This window comes from Jaculus jaculus, chromosome 9 (genome assembly GCF_020740685.1).
Source record: "Jaculus jaculus isolate mJacJac1 chromosome 9, mJacJac1.mat.Y.cur, whole genome shotgun sequence".
In the NCBI taxonomy this organism is placed as follows: domain Eukaryota; kingdom Metazoa; phylum Chordata; class Mammalia; order Rodentia; family Dipodidae; genus Jaculus; species Jaculus jaculus.
Window position 1 is genome coordinate 90093393 of NC_059110.1, and position 15197 is coordinate 90108589.

The 15197-nt window shown below is 42.5% G+C and overlaps 1 protein-coding gene across 3 annotated transcripts in view; it reads right to left on the bottom strand.

Moving 5' to 3' along the window:
* Window positions 1–15197, bottom strand: part of Myo1d (myosin ID) — a 394397-nt gene that overhangs the window by 162459 nt on the left and 216741 nt on the right. For all 3 annotated transcript variants that reach the window (XM_045158229.1, XM_045158230.1, XM_045158231.1), the window contains exon 17: window positions 7287–7510. In XM_045158229.1, the coding sequence (XP_045014164.1) occupies window positions 7287–7510 (224 nt within the window). The remainder of the gene's footprint in view (window positions 1–7286; window positions 7511–15197) is intronic.

A 15197-nucleotide genomic window follows, 5' to 3' on the forward strand; every position in this document is an offset into this window, starting at 1 on the left:
AGGCTTTAACAAGATCAGTGCCACTGTTGTAGGCTGGGGACAGGATGACCTGTTAGGAGGCTACTTCCAAAATCCACATGATAGAGGAATGTAGATTTGTCCAGGGAGGTGGAGGCAGAGGCAGAGGCAGAGGCAAAGATAAGAGTAATACTTTTGTGTTGTTTTGCTTCGAGGTAGGGTTTCACTCTAGCCCAAGCTGACCTGGAACACACTCCATAGTCCCAGACTGACCTCAAATGCACAGTGATCCTCCTACCTCTGCCTTCTAAATGCTGGGATTAAAGGCATATGCCACCATGCCCAGCTTTAAGATTTTTTTTTGTCATAGGCATCTGCTAACATAAACCAAGTACATTTTTTGATGAGAACAATAGCAGAAGGAATTTTATGCAGCAGCCTCATGCAATATGATACTTCTGTCCTCTTTCTACAGTAGTATCAGGCAAGGAGGCTGGAAGTAAAGTGAATGTCTTTAGTCGGATGAATAATCAAAGCTAGGAGTTCTCACCATGTGATCATGGCACACTGGAATAAGATTCAAGTAAAAATTTGTCCAGAGAAATAGCTAACATAAAAATAAGCAAAAATATGTACCTGGAATGGTGCCAATACAACGGGAGAAATAAAGCCTTTTTGGCAGGCATGCAGCAGATGGGGTGGGGCCGAGAGGCAGCTCAGTGCAGAGTGGTTTGCTGTGGCTAGTCTAAGGCCAGAGTACCAAGGGCTACAGCAGGGGCAGCAGGAGATGGGTTTTGCTGCGGTTACTTTTGAGTTGCTAGACAAACATCCTACCAGAAGCAGCTGATGGGAAGAAAGTTGTTTATTTTGGCTTATAGATTTGAGGGGAAACTTCATGATGGAAGGGGGAAAATGTAGCATGAGCAGGGGCTGGACATCACCTTTTGGCCAACATCAGGTAGAAAACAGCAGCAGAGAAGTATGCCCAACACTGGCAAAGAGAAGCTGGCTGTAACACCCATAAGCCCACCTCCAACAACGCACCTCCAATAAGATTCCAATTCTCAAGTTGCCATCAGCCAATAATCAAACATTCAAAACACATAAGTTTTTGGGGGACACCTGAATCAAACCATCACACAAACTGACAACCATCCATGATGTTAAATGTAATGCATTTAGTTCAACTTTAAAGTTCCCATAGTTTTTATCAATCCCACTATTGTTCAAACATCCTCACAGTCTAAGGTCTCTTAACTGAGCCTTAATAACAAAACAACAACAACAATAATAACAACAAACTCATAATGGCACAGAATAAACATTCACAGTGTAAAAGAAAGACTGAACGAATACAAGATCTAAAATAGGGCAAATAATCAAGTTCTATAGCTCCAAGTCCAACATCTCTAATCAGAGGCAAAGTCTGGAGTTCCAATTCTGCCCCTCTAGCTGGGCTGCTCATAGCCTCAGGTATACTCCATCTGGTGCCAGCAGCTCTCCTTAGCAGCCTTCCCACAGTCTGGCATCTCCATTGAGTCTTCACTGCAACCCATGGTTCATCATTTCAATTGCTTTCCACACAGGTAATTCAACAAGCCTGCTTCACACTGCCCATGTCTATTTCCAAAAAACAAAACCATGTTGCAAATTCAATGACCCTTTCTTATATTTGTTATACTCCATAGTACCAGGTGGGTCACCAATTTATTAATGGGGATGGTGGTGGAATAAAACAGACTTTGAAGAGCAGAACACTCCTACAACATTCAGGCCCCTTCAAGAGTGCATTTTTCCTTTTGTCCCACTGCAGATCAGGTGGCCCAATCTCAATAGTTGCAATCTCTTAAAGAATTACAGTGGAACAGGTGGGAGTTTTAGCCCAAAGATTTCATTTCTTTCTGTGCAGTGCCCATCTACTCATACCAATCTGTTTCTATACAAAGCAACCCTGCACAAGTTCTCAGGAGTGTGTGTCAAACACTGGCAAGGGGGAGCTGGCTATGACACTGACATGACTGCACCCAAAACACACCTCAAACAAGGTTCCAATTCCCAAGTTGCTATCAGCTGGAGATCAAGCATCCTGAGCCTATAAGTTTATGGAGACACCTGAATCAAACCACCACGGGTTTCAAGATAGAAGTCTTGCCAGCTCCCTGCATAGGACTGCCTGGCTATGGAGAGGTGGAACATCTTGCCAGGACAGGTGGGGTCAGCCAAGTAGACTGCAAAGTAACCATGAACAGACGAAGGCTGAGCATAACTGAGATAGATCCTCTTCGCTACTTCCCTCAGCCAACCAGTGTCCCAATGAGAGATTGTCCTAAGGTCCTTACAAAAAGGCTAGAAGAACATGTTTGGAGCAGCTGGTGGTAAAAGTCACCTAAGCACAGTGGTGACAGGTAGGCCCTACCTGCCTCCATGGGCCTTTGAGTTTCAAATTTCATTACTGTTGGGAGAAACCTTTGCTCCAATTGCCTGGCTAGCCTGTCTCTCATTTACACATGACTCCTGAGACCCCAAGTACAGAGGCACACTGCATTGCTGGAAATCTGACTATATGGTTTCCATGAAGAGAGCCATGTAGATTTCTTATTCTGGTCAGGCAAACCACCTCTCATAACTATAGACAGCTGACAACAGCTACAGCCATAAAGACAGCCTCAACGACATGGAAAGGGACGGAGCTGGACACAAAACAGGCTCAATTACAAAGGATTTCTGTGAGGAAAGGAGCAATTTAAAAACACAATAGGAAAGAGCCAGGCATTGGGGCACACACTGGCAATCTAGTACTTGGGAGGCGGAGGCCAGAGGGTTTTAAAGTCATCATCAGTTTGGAGCTAGCATGGGCTACATGAGATCCTGTCACAAAACAAAAACCAAAACAAATCAAAATTAGACAGACACACATGGAGGTTCCAGAAAAATAAAAACGACCCCATAATAACACTGGGATACTTTAACATACTTCTCTTAGTAGAATTCACAGATAAAGATTTCCAGATTAGGGGTTTGAAAACTTTAGATTGTGCCAAATCTGATCCAAGGTCTGTTTTGTATTGCCAGTGAACTAAGAAGAGCCTTCATATTTTACATGTTTAACAAAATCAAACCAAAACAAAGACTGTGTGAGAGACCATATGTAGCCTGCATAGCCTAAAATACTGACTAGAGGCCCTTTATAGAAAAGTTTGCTATCTCTTGAGTAGATGAATACACATGGCAAGATTCATTGAGAGAGAGAGAGAGAGAGAGAGAGAACATGCATGTGTGTGTACATAGACAACAAAGAGAACAGACAAAGTATTTTCATGTGTGCACCAAGTATGAATCCTGGGAGGCTGGGACTGACTTTCCCATTCTTCCTGTTTGTCACTGTATTTCTGGAAGCAAGGTTAGTGCCTGCAGCACAGCAGGTGTTCAGTAAATATTTGCTAGAAGAGTAAATTGAATTTTACATAGATTAATCAATTCTAGGTAATAAAACCTCAAATTCTAAAATAAGAGCCTATTCAAGCCAGAGTACAATCCAATTGAAACCAATCACAATCATCTTCAGCCATTCAAAATATGACACATACCTTTATTGTCAGGGTCTGCTTTGTACAACTTACTAAGTAAAGTCACAGAACCATACATATAATTTTGCTTGTGTGAAAAAGAGAAAAAATGCTCAAGTGGTATGTGGTGGTGTGCATCCACACTCAGAGTTGTATTCAGGCACCATCTGAGATATTTTGAATGCATTTACCCACAGTTCTTTCAGCAATCCTATGAAATAAATCATCACATCCTTTCATAGAGAAGAAAAAAGACACACCAAAAGGCTAACTATGGCCAGGTGTGGTGGCACACACCTTTAATCCCAGCACCTGGTAGGCAGAGATAGGAGGATCTCCAGGAGTTTGAGGCTATCCTGAGACTACATAGTGAATTCCAGGTTAGCCTGGGTTAGACTGAAACCAGACTAACTAGGGCTAGGATGTAGCTCAACTGATAGAATACTTGCCCAGCATGCATGGAGCCCTGGGTTTCATCCTCAGCATTACATAAACTGTGTTTGGTGGCTCAAGCCTGTATAATACTAGCACTTTGGAGAAGAAGGCAGGAGAATCAGAGGTTCAAGATCATCCTTGGCTATATAATGAGTTCTGGAGGATAGTCTAAGGTAATTGAGACCCTGTCTTGAGAAAAAGGAAGTGAGGGCTGGAGAGATGGCTTAGTGGTTAAAGGGCTGGCCTGCAAAGCCAAAAGATCCAGATTTGATTCCCTAGGACCTATGTAAGCCAGATGCACAAGGCGGTGCATATGTCTGGAGTTTGTTTGCAGGGTCTAGAGGCCCTGGTGCATCCATTCTCTCTGTCTCTCTCTCTCTCTCAAATAAACAAATAAAAATTTTTAAAAATTTAAAGAAGGAAAAAGTGAACCAAGATTCTAGGGTCTAGGTTCTTTACCATTCTATGCCTCCTATGAAGCATATGTGTGCTTACAAATGCACAGCCATTGGTTCATGACAATACTGACTCACTGTGAGTTATCTCAGGTGGGGGAAAAAAAGACATAGAAGAGACAAGGACACTGTGGAGGATTTCAACTCTATAGCCTATATATCTCAAAAAGAAAATAATTAGTATGAATTTAAGTATAGTTACTTTTAAATATGTAAAACATACACACATATAATACAACTAATACAAAAATGTCTGCATATTAAAAAGCTTGTCAAAGTAATACTTGTAACACTGTATCTGAGAATAGAGGTTTGAAATATTTTTGATTTTTTTTTTTGGTAGTATTGGGGAGTGAATCTAGCACCATGTTAGGCAAGTGTTATACCACTGAGCTATGTCCCTAGCTCTCACATTACTTTTTTTTTTTAAATTTTTTAAAAATTTACTTATTTGAGAGCAACAGACACAGAGAAAAAGACAGATAGAGGGAGAGAGAGAATGGGCGTGCCAGGGCTTCCAGCCTCTGCAAACGAACTCCAGATGTGTGCGCCCCCTTGTGCATCTGGCTAACGTGGGATCTGGGGAACCGAGCCTCGAACCGGGGTCCTTAGGCTTCACAGAAAAGCAATTAACTGCTAAGCCATCTCTCCAGCCCTCACATTACTTTTTATCTTGAGGTATGGTCTTATTAAGTTATACATGCTGGCCTGGAACTAATTCTGTACCTAGGCAGGTCTTAAACTTAGATTCTCTTACTTTAGTCTCTCAAGTAGCTGAGATTACATGTGGGTACCATGAGGCCTAGATTACTCATTATTTATTATTTTTGGTGTGTGTGTGTGCAGGTTTGTGTACCCTGTGCACATGACCAGAGGAAGAGTCAGATGTACTTGTCTATTGCACTTCTACCTTATTTCCTAGAGACAATCTTTCTTTGAGCCTGAAGTTTGCTGTTTTTTGTTTTGTTTTGTTTTGTTTTGGTTAGACTGCCTGAATAACAAGCCCTAGCTAGCCTCCTGGGTTTAACCCCTCGAGGTTAAATGCCCCCCTTTTTATGTGGATGCTGGGGACTAAACTCAGGGCCTCATGCTTTGTAGCAAATGCTCTTATCTGCTGCGTCATCTCCCCAGACCCTGGTTTTTAATTTTTTTTAAGTATATGTAAGATATAAATTTAATGAGGTTTTCTGTCATGTATTTTCTTTACCTTTGCATATATTCTAAAATATATTGAGGGGGGGAGGATGGAGAGATGGCTTAGCAGATAAGGCACTTGCCTACAAAGCCAAAGGACCCAGGTTTGATGCCCCAGGTCCTACATAAGCCAGATGCACAAAGTGGCATATACATCTGCAGTTCCTTTGCAATGGCTGGAGGCCCTGGAGTGCCCATGCTCTCTTTCTCTATCTGCTTCTTTCTCTCACTCTCTCTCTTGAATAAATAAAAATATATTGGGTAAAAGCTGAAAGATGGTAAAATCTGATTAAGCATAGAATTGTAAGGCAAGTATTTTATACTAGAAGATCAAGTAGTGATCTTGTAAGGAAATAATATCAGATGACTACATTTGAGGGTTGCTAGTTTGGTTAAAATGATTAGATGTTTATAGCTAAGACAGTGCTAGATCAGCACTCCATATCCACAGGTTCCATAGCCTTGCACTCAGGTGACTTCAGAAAGCAAATGTAGTTAATCCAACAATGGTTGTGGCCTTACTGAACACATGTACACGTTTTCCTTCTCATTATTTCTTAGATACGAAATCCAGAACTGGTTTAAAATATCTAGGGGGCTAGAGAGATAGCTCAGCAATTAAGGTGCTTATTGTGAAAGCCTAAGGGCCCGGGTTCAATTCCTTAGTACCCATGTAAAAACCTGACACACAAAGTGGCCCATGAGGCTGGAGCCTCTTTGTAGCAGCTTGAGGATCTGGCAAGTCATTTTTCTCCTCTGTTTGCAAATAAATAAAAATATTAAAAATATATAGGATTGTAGGTGTTAAGCAAGCACTAAACCACCTCATATAAGGACTTGAGTGTCTGTGGATTCTGGTATCTACAGGGTTCCTGGATAAGCCCCTGAAGATACTACAGGACAACTGTCTATCTGGTACACAATGGCAGCATATAAGCTCAAGAAATGTGGAAGGACTTATGCAAGGAAAAACCCAGATTCAGGGTAGACAGTGCTTGGCCTAAATTTTTTTTTGCGGGTGTGGGGGGTTGGGGAATAGGGTCGTACTCTACCCCAGGCTGACCTGGAATTCATTATGTAGTCTCACACTGGCCTCAAACTCATAACAATCCTCCTACCTCTGCCTCTTGAGGGCTGGGATTAAAGGCACGTACCCCCATGGCCAGTTAAATTTTTTCTCCTGGTTTCACTGAAAATCATCCTGGAAGCCTTAAAAGATCTAGGTTTCACCCTCAGCTCCATCACACAGACTCCTTGGAGGTGGGGCCTGGCCATTGTGGCTTCTCAAACTTCCGAAACTAAGGCATAGTGGGTTGAGAACTGCTGCTGTAAAAGGATCAATGGACTTTCTAGTTAATGTCTGGGTGGTGATTTTAAGAAAGTTACTTTTTGGTAATGACATAAAGTGGAGACAGAATGCTGGCAGCTAATCTTAAATGTGGCTTAGATCCAGGAGCTATGGCACACTGCTGTCAAGTGCTAAATGAAAAGCAAGCTGATAGTTCCATTACTTTGACAGGTAAGCTGATGCCCTTGAAAACAAAACTGGTAAAACTGAAGAGACAAGGGAAGGTAAATGTCACAATAGCAAGAGCTGACCCAATATCATGGTCTAGGATTTTTGAGTGCATATAAAGTCTGCCACCACCAAGGGATGTGGCATTTGCCAAGTTCTTACCTATTAAAAATTGCCTGCAGGGCCTCCTCAAATCTGCGCAGAACTTTTGGAGGGGTTGGCCACTTCACATGCTTCCCATAGTCCCTCATGGTCTTGACTCCGTGGAAGCGACTGGACACCTCATGGATGTAAGACTTCACTTTGTAGCGCCGGTAGTACCTGATTATTGTCAGAGCTGCCTTGGTCCTCTTGTACCGCATGCGGGCCAGAGTGCCTCGCCACACCTTCACAGAAGAGAAAGACAAAGGAAAATGTTGCTGGCTGTCTGAGCAGTAGTGACTTTGTAGAAGTCTCCTCTGCTTAACCAACTCAGCAGGAGACATGCATGGTGGACAGATCAACAATACTGTAAATTCCAACTGCCTCCAACAGATGGCTTTGGGAAGTATGGCTGTCATTTCTCCCCACATGTATCTAGCTACATGGACAGGCGTGCTGGGTTGAAGTGATGTCGTGCTTTAACTTTACTGTCATGAAAAGAACAAGTCCAAAATACAAATATCTGTAGGTAGATAAATATTTTAGGAAAGCTGAAGTGAACAAGGTGAGTCAGGACAAATGAGAGGGAGGAAGGGAGGGAGGAATGGGAGGGAATGGACACATGAGGGCTGCCAGCCACTGCAAATAACTCCAGAAACATGCACCACTTTGTGCATCTGGCTTTATTGAACGTGGATCATTAGGCTTTGCAGGCAAGTGCCTTAGCCACGGAGCAATCTCTCCAGCCCAGGAAACCTATTTTTGCAGAGATAATACATACCAGTCATGAGTAGAATATTATTTTGAATATATAAAATGATTTACACAGAGCCTGTGCACCTCCTCTCTCCAGGCATGAAAGCTCCTGAGAATTGAGTGAAATTTCTGGAGAAAGGGTGAAACATTAATATCATAATGTTTCAGGCTCAGAGATCAATCAGGCAGTATATAAATGGCCCTTTACCAACTTCATCTAAGCATTAAGTCAGAGATATCTGTATTTCTTTCAGAATCCTGGGTCAAGGTAAATTTAATGCAATTTTAATTTATCACTGGCCTGTTCTCTATATAGTCTCGCAACCACCAAAATTGGTATTGTCCATAATATTTCCAGTATGAACCCTTTTCTATTTTTTCTGCTACAGAGTTCCTGCCACCCCAAACTACTGTCTGCTTTCTTTTTAAAAAAATTTTTTTGTTCAATTTTATTTATTTATTTGAGAGTGACACAGAGAGAGAGAGAGAGAGAGAGAGAGAGAGAGAGAGAGAGAGTAAGAGGCAGAGAAAGAGAAAGGAGGGTGCGCCAGGGCTTCCAGCCACTGCAAATGAACTCCAGATGCATACGCTCCCTGTGCATCTGGCTAACATGGGTCCTAGGGAATGCAGCCTCGAACTGGGGTTCTTAGGCTTCACAGGCAAGCACTTAACTGCTAAGCCATCTCTCCAGCCCTACCTGCTTTCTTGATAAATGCTACACACCCTACCACATTCCCCTCACTATTTACTGCTGCATCTTAACATTCAATCCAGTTCTTGTATTACTTCCCTTGCTGACTGACCTGAAATGGCCAAGATTTCCAACCTCTACTTCATTCTCCAGTCTCCCCCAGGTTTCCTTTCATTTCTCCTAGGCCCCCATCAGTGCTCACCAATTTCTCTTAAGACACATGTGCACTGGTTTTCATTCAGTTGCTTTAGGACTATCTTTCTGCACACTCTAAGTACTCACTGTGCACTTGCAATGTTCTCCCTCTGCTCTCTGTGGCACTATGCAGACAGATTTATTTGTAACCACATGGAGGAAGTCATCAAGGCAGCGCCACTGGTCAGGAATAACTGTGATACTCAAGGGAAACATGGTGTGTGAGCTGTTTGTGATGGGAGCCCAGAGTTCACGTGTAAACAGTACTGAAAGACAATGAGGTAATGAAAACTGTTTTGTCCTCTCACGTGGCATCTGTACAACAGCCCTTTTTAGTCACAGCGGTTCTTTCCTGTAGCCAAATGCACTGTACAGATGGCTGTGCAACGCCCCCACCCAGGCTAAAATAAAGGCCCCTTCTTTAGTAACTTGAGAACCAAGTAAAATACAATTAGAGGGTAGAAATGTGTGATTCAGTATCTTAGACAAAACACATATTTTTCAACTTTCATACTGTTTATGGCTTTGTTATTATTTTTTTTTTTTAGGAAAGAAATTAGGATTCCTTGGGGCCCTATCTATACTCAATTTTTAGATTCCAAGAAGCATTATACAGAGCTTTTTATTAAAATGCTTTTGGTTAGATTCTTTAGTGATTATTTAAAATATTTTATAAATGCTATTTAAAGACAGTGCTTAATATTTCATCTGTGCTGTTAGTTTATTTACAGTTTGTATAGTTGAAAAAAATCAAATAGTACAAAAATGCTTATAATAAAAGACTAGTTCTTCCCTTTGTCCATCTAACCTTACTTTCTCACCTTACTTCCCTATTCTACATAAGCCATTTTTGCTGTTTCTTTTGGAATATACTGTCATACTTTTGAATAATACACATATACTGTGATTTCTACGTTGAGCCTTTCAGAAAATATCTGAACTGTAGATGCTCTCTTGCCAGTTTTTCTTCTCTTCTACCATCCCAATAATAGTCACATAAAAATTTCTAGCTGGGCGTGGTGGTGCATGACTTTAATCCTAGAACTTGGTGGGGCAGAGGTAGAGGTAGAAGGATCACTATGAGTTCAAGGCAACTCTGAGACTAAATAGAAAATTCCAGGTCAGCCTGGGCTAGAGTGAGACCCTACCTTAAAAAACAAAAAACTACTACTTCCAGTCAAGATGGCATCTGCCTAACCATACCTCACCTCCTGCAGAAGGAAAGACAAGAACTTTAGGGTTCACTGAAGTTTCTGGGGTTTGCAAATTCTAGGAGACCTGCAGGGGGAGGGTGTGGAGAAGCAAAGTAGGGAAACCGCTGATTCCCATGCTCCTGGGTAGCCCATCAGTCCCCCAGTCCCCTCCAGCAGTCGTCCTAGCCGCAGATTCCTCCTGCACTAATCACAGGCTAAGAGAACCCAGACCAGCAGGCTAGTGTGACCCCCACCCGAGGTGCTCCAACCACTGCAGGGCTCCATGTGTGAATGCTGCCACTGCCCCCACCACCATGCCGGGACCCATCCAGCAGACTAGTGTTCCCCCAGGGGACTTCCACCTCCACCTTGACTCTTCACTGCTCCCCACCCCCAGGCATGGACTCAGGCCAGGACAGCAGGCTACCATTCCCCCAGGGAACCTCCACACAGGAATGGTGTCCCACTCACTGCTGCCTCCCACCACTGTGCGGACCCAGGCCAGAAGGCTACCATTTCCCCAGGGAACCTCCATGCACGAATGTTGTCCCACTCACTGCTGTCCCCCACCCCCATGTGTGGACCCAGACCAGCAGGCTAGTGTTCCCACAGGGGACCTCCATGCATGTGATATCCCCATATCCCCACCCTGCCTTGTCACAGGACCCAACAGTCCCATCCACCCCCTGGTACATGGTCCCAAGTGGCCTACTGTCTGATTCCCTCACCTCAGCATCTCTGAACTACCACACATTCCCATCCTCCCCCACTCCACAGCCCAGCCCCAATACCAGTCTGCTTTTTCCCATTCCCCCCACCCCCTGTCCCCTTGGGCTACATGATCACACAGTCCCAAAGCCCAAACCATGGAATAACAAGCCCCTTCATCAGGTCCCTAGCCCCCCACCAGAGTCTCACAGGCCCCTTTCCTCTGAACAGGCAGACCCCATTGCCATCAGAAGCCTAGTGGAAGCAAACATAAAAGGGAATAATCACTGAAGATACTTCAAGGGTAGACTATAGCTTACTCCTAAATTAAATAGGATTGTTACAGATTGGGCAGACCACAGTGCAAAAGGAATAACATGAAAAATCAAATGCAAGTAAATCCAACAATATTGCTTAGTCCCACAATAGATGTGTCTAATCAAAACATAGAAGAGACAATAGGATCAGAACCATAAAATGAAGATACAAGCTATGCAACCCTGACCAAGCAAATAGCAGAACTTGTAGAAAATCAACAAAGGGCCAATAATCGTATGAATGCTGTCCTCACTAAGTTAGACCTAGTAGAAAAGAACCAGGAAGGGTTCCAAAGACAGTTAAATGATCTGAAGAGAGAGAGAGAGGAAAAAAAAAAAAAGAGAGGACCTCAATAACCAGCTGAAGACACAAAGAAATGCAAGGAATTCCAAGAAGCATTAAGAAATTCAGAATATGGGGGCTGGAGAGATGGCTTAGCAGATAAGGCATTTGCCTGCAGAGCCAAAGGATCTTGGTTCGACTCCCCAAGACCCATGTAAGTCAGATGCACAGGGTGGTGCATGCATCTGGAGTTTGTTTGCAGTGGCTGGAGGCCCTGGAGTATCTAGTCTCTTTCTCAAATAAATAAATAAGTTAAATTAAAAATATATGACAAAACAAAGAAAATATCAGAAAATGTCTTGAAAAGGGAACTTGACAGAGGGATGGGAACTATACATAAAAAAGCAGTAGGCAAAAAAAAAAAAAAAAAAAAAAAAAAAAGCAGCAGGCAGACTTCCGGCCAAGATGGCTACCACCAGTCCTGGCAGTAATAGGGAATCCCAGATTCTCTCAGGAGCAGGTAGCCCGCCCCTCCCCCCAAGTAGTCACTGTATCCACAGCACAGCTGTCAGCAGATCCATCCCTGTGTGTGGAAGCTTAGACTTCTCCGCCCACTCACTCGCTTACTGGTCCTGCCGCCATACGTTCAGTGAGTCCAGTCCCACAGCACCTGACATACAAGTGCAGACAGTGTCCCTCACTTGCGCCAGCTCAGATGCCATCCCCTACCTGTCTGCCACAGGGCCATCCCCCATTCTCCTGTGGCAGGGGAGCACAGACAGACTGCTTCTGGGTCCCAGTGTTCCCAGCCACAGTTTGGGCTGCTTCAGTGCTTGGTGCCTCAGTGTCCTTCCTAGCTTGAATGCAGACAGCTTTGGCACATTATTGCTTGAGAATTCAGGCAACTTTGGTGCCCCTGCCAGGCAGTAGATCAGGTGGCTTTGGCAAGTGACAGCCAAAGCCCAGGCTGCTTCAGACTCCCATTGTGCTTGAGCCCAGGCTGATCCACCCAACTATATGCCCATACACTGTCATGGGCAGACCACAGCACAAAAGAAATAACATGAAAAATCAAATGCAAGAAAATCCAGTTAGATCACCCATTCTGACAATGAATATATCTAACCAAAACACAGAAGAGTCATTAGGATCAGAACATCAAATTGAAGCTATGAGCAATGCAACCCTGACCAACCTACTGGTAGAACTTGCAGGAAAGCAACAAAGGACCGATAATCATGTAAATGCTGCCTTCACTAAACTAGAACTAATAGATAAGAAATTGGAAGGCGTTCAAAGAGAGTTAAGAGATGTGAGGGAGAGTGAATAAAAAGAAGACATTAAAAATCAGCTGGTCATGCTAAATAAAGATATAAAGAAATGCAAGGATGAATTCCAAGAATCATCAAGAAAATCAGAAAATGATGTGAAAAGGGAGCTTGACAGAGGGATGGCAATTTTACATAGAAAAGTAGTAGAAAATGCAAACTTAATTAAACAAGTCCAAAACTCTCTAGAAGCTCTCAAGAAGAGAATCAGCCAAGTGGAGGATAGAAACTCTGATCTGGAAGACAAGATGGAAGAAACAGTTTGAGAGTTCAAAAATTTCAGGAGGTGCAAAAGTTCCTGTGAGCAGAACATGAGGGAATTGTGGGATACACTTAAATGTCCTAATATCAGGATCATTGGAATACCAGAAGAAGAAGAAATTCAGACTAAAGACATGGAGAACTTATTTAACAAAATAATTGAAGAAAACTTCCCCAGTCTCTTAAAAGAAAGGCCCATCAAGATACAAGAAGTCAACAGAACTCCAAACAGACTGGACCAAAGGAGAAACTCTCCAAGACATATCATCATTAAGACTCTAAACATTGACACCAAAGAGAAAATCCTAAAAGCAGCTAGGGAAAAACAGCACACCATTTTCAAAGGTAACCTCATCAGAATTACTTCAGACTTCTCAATGGAAACCCTGAAAGCTAGAAGGGCCTGGAACGAAACACTGCAAAGTCTAAGAACCTATGGGTTCCAAACCAAACTACTCTACCTGGCAAAAGTATCCCTTATAATAGATGGTGAAAGAAAAACTTTCCATGACAAAACTCAGCTTTACAATTATATGAACACAAAACCAAGCCTACAGAGAGTATTTCAGGAAATTCTCCAGAGAGAAGAAACAAATAACCAAACTCAAATGCCTACAAGAAGCAGATCACAATAACCAAACTCAGGCACAAAAAACTTCAAAGTCCATGGAAACACCAACCCACATTTACCATCACAATATGGCAGGGATCAAATCAAATCTAACAGTTATTACCCTAAATATTAATGGCCTTAATTCACCCATCAAGAGATACAAGCTAATAGGATGGATCAAAAATTAGACCCTCAATCTGTTGCCTCCAAGAAACCCACCTCACCACTAAAGACAGACACCTCCTCTGGGTGAAAGGGTGGAAAACAATATTCCAAGCAAATGGGAATAAGAAACAAGCAGGCGTAGCTATATTAATATTGGATAAAATAGATTTCAGGCCAAAAATAATCAAAAAAGACAAAAAAAGGCCACTTCCTACTTGTCAAGAGGATATTACAATCATAAGTCTGTATGCACCAAACACAGGGGCACCACAGTTCATAAAACAAAACCTACTTGACAATAGAACAGAAATAAGCACCAACACCATCATAGTTGGGGACTTCAATACACCATTATCAGTAATAGACAGATCATCCAAACAGAAGCTCAACAGGGAAGTAAGAGAGCTCAACAAAACCGTAGATCACTTAGATCTAACAGACATCTACAGAACTTTCCATCCCAAATCCACAGACCACACATTCTTCTCAGCAGCCCATGGAACATTCTCTAAAATAGGCCATATACTGGGTCATAAAGACTGCCTCCACATAATTAGGAAGACTGACATAATTCCCTGCATGATATCAGATCATAATGCTATATTGCTAGAAATCAACAACAAAAGACCCACCAAGAATCCCAATGACACCTGGAAACTGAACAGCACACTTTTAAAAAAAATTTTTTTTGTTCATTTTTATTTATTTGAGAGCAACAGAGAAAGAGGCAGATAGAGAGAGAGAGAGAGAATGGGCACGCCAGGGCCTCCAGCCACTGCAGACGAACTCCAGACACGTGCGCCCCTTGTGCATCTGGCTAACGTGGGTCCTGGAGAATCGAACCTCAAACCGGGGTCCTTAGGCTTCACAGGCAAGCATTTAACCGCTAAGCCATCTCTCCAGCCCACACTTTTAACCAATATATGGATAGTGGATGAAATAAAAAATGAAATTGCCAAATTTCTAGAATTGAATGACGATGAGAACACATCGTACCAAAACTTATGCAACACAATGAAGGCAGTCCTCAGGGGAAAATTCATAGCACTCAATGCCTTCATAAAAAAGACAGAGAGATCCCAAATCAATAACCTAACCATCCACCTAAAGGCACTTGAAAAGCAAGAACTATCCAACCCAAAGAGCTCCAGAAGGAAAGAAATAATTAAAATCAGGGCAGAAATTAATGAATTGGAAACCAAGGAAACAATTAAGACAATTGACAAAACAAAGAGCTGGTTCTTTGAAAAAATAAACAAGATGGACAACCCCCTGGCCAATTTGGTCAAGCAAAAAAAAAAAAAAGAGAAGCTTCAAATTAATAAAACTGAAAATGAAAAAGGAGATCACAACAGACATAAGTGAAATTGGGAGAATCATCAGGACTTATTTCAAACACCTCTACTCCACAAAACTGGATAA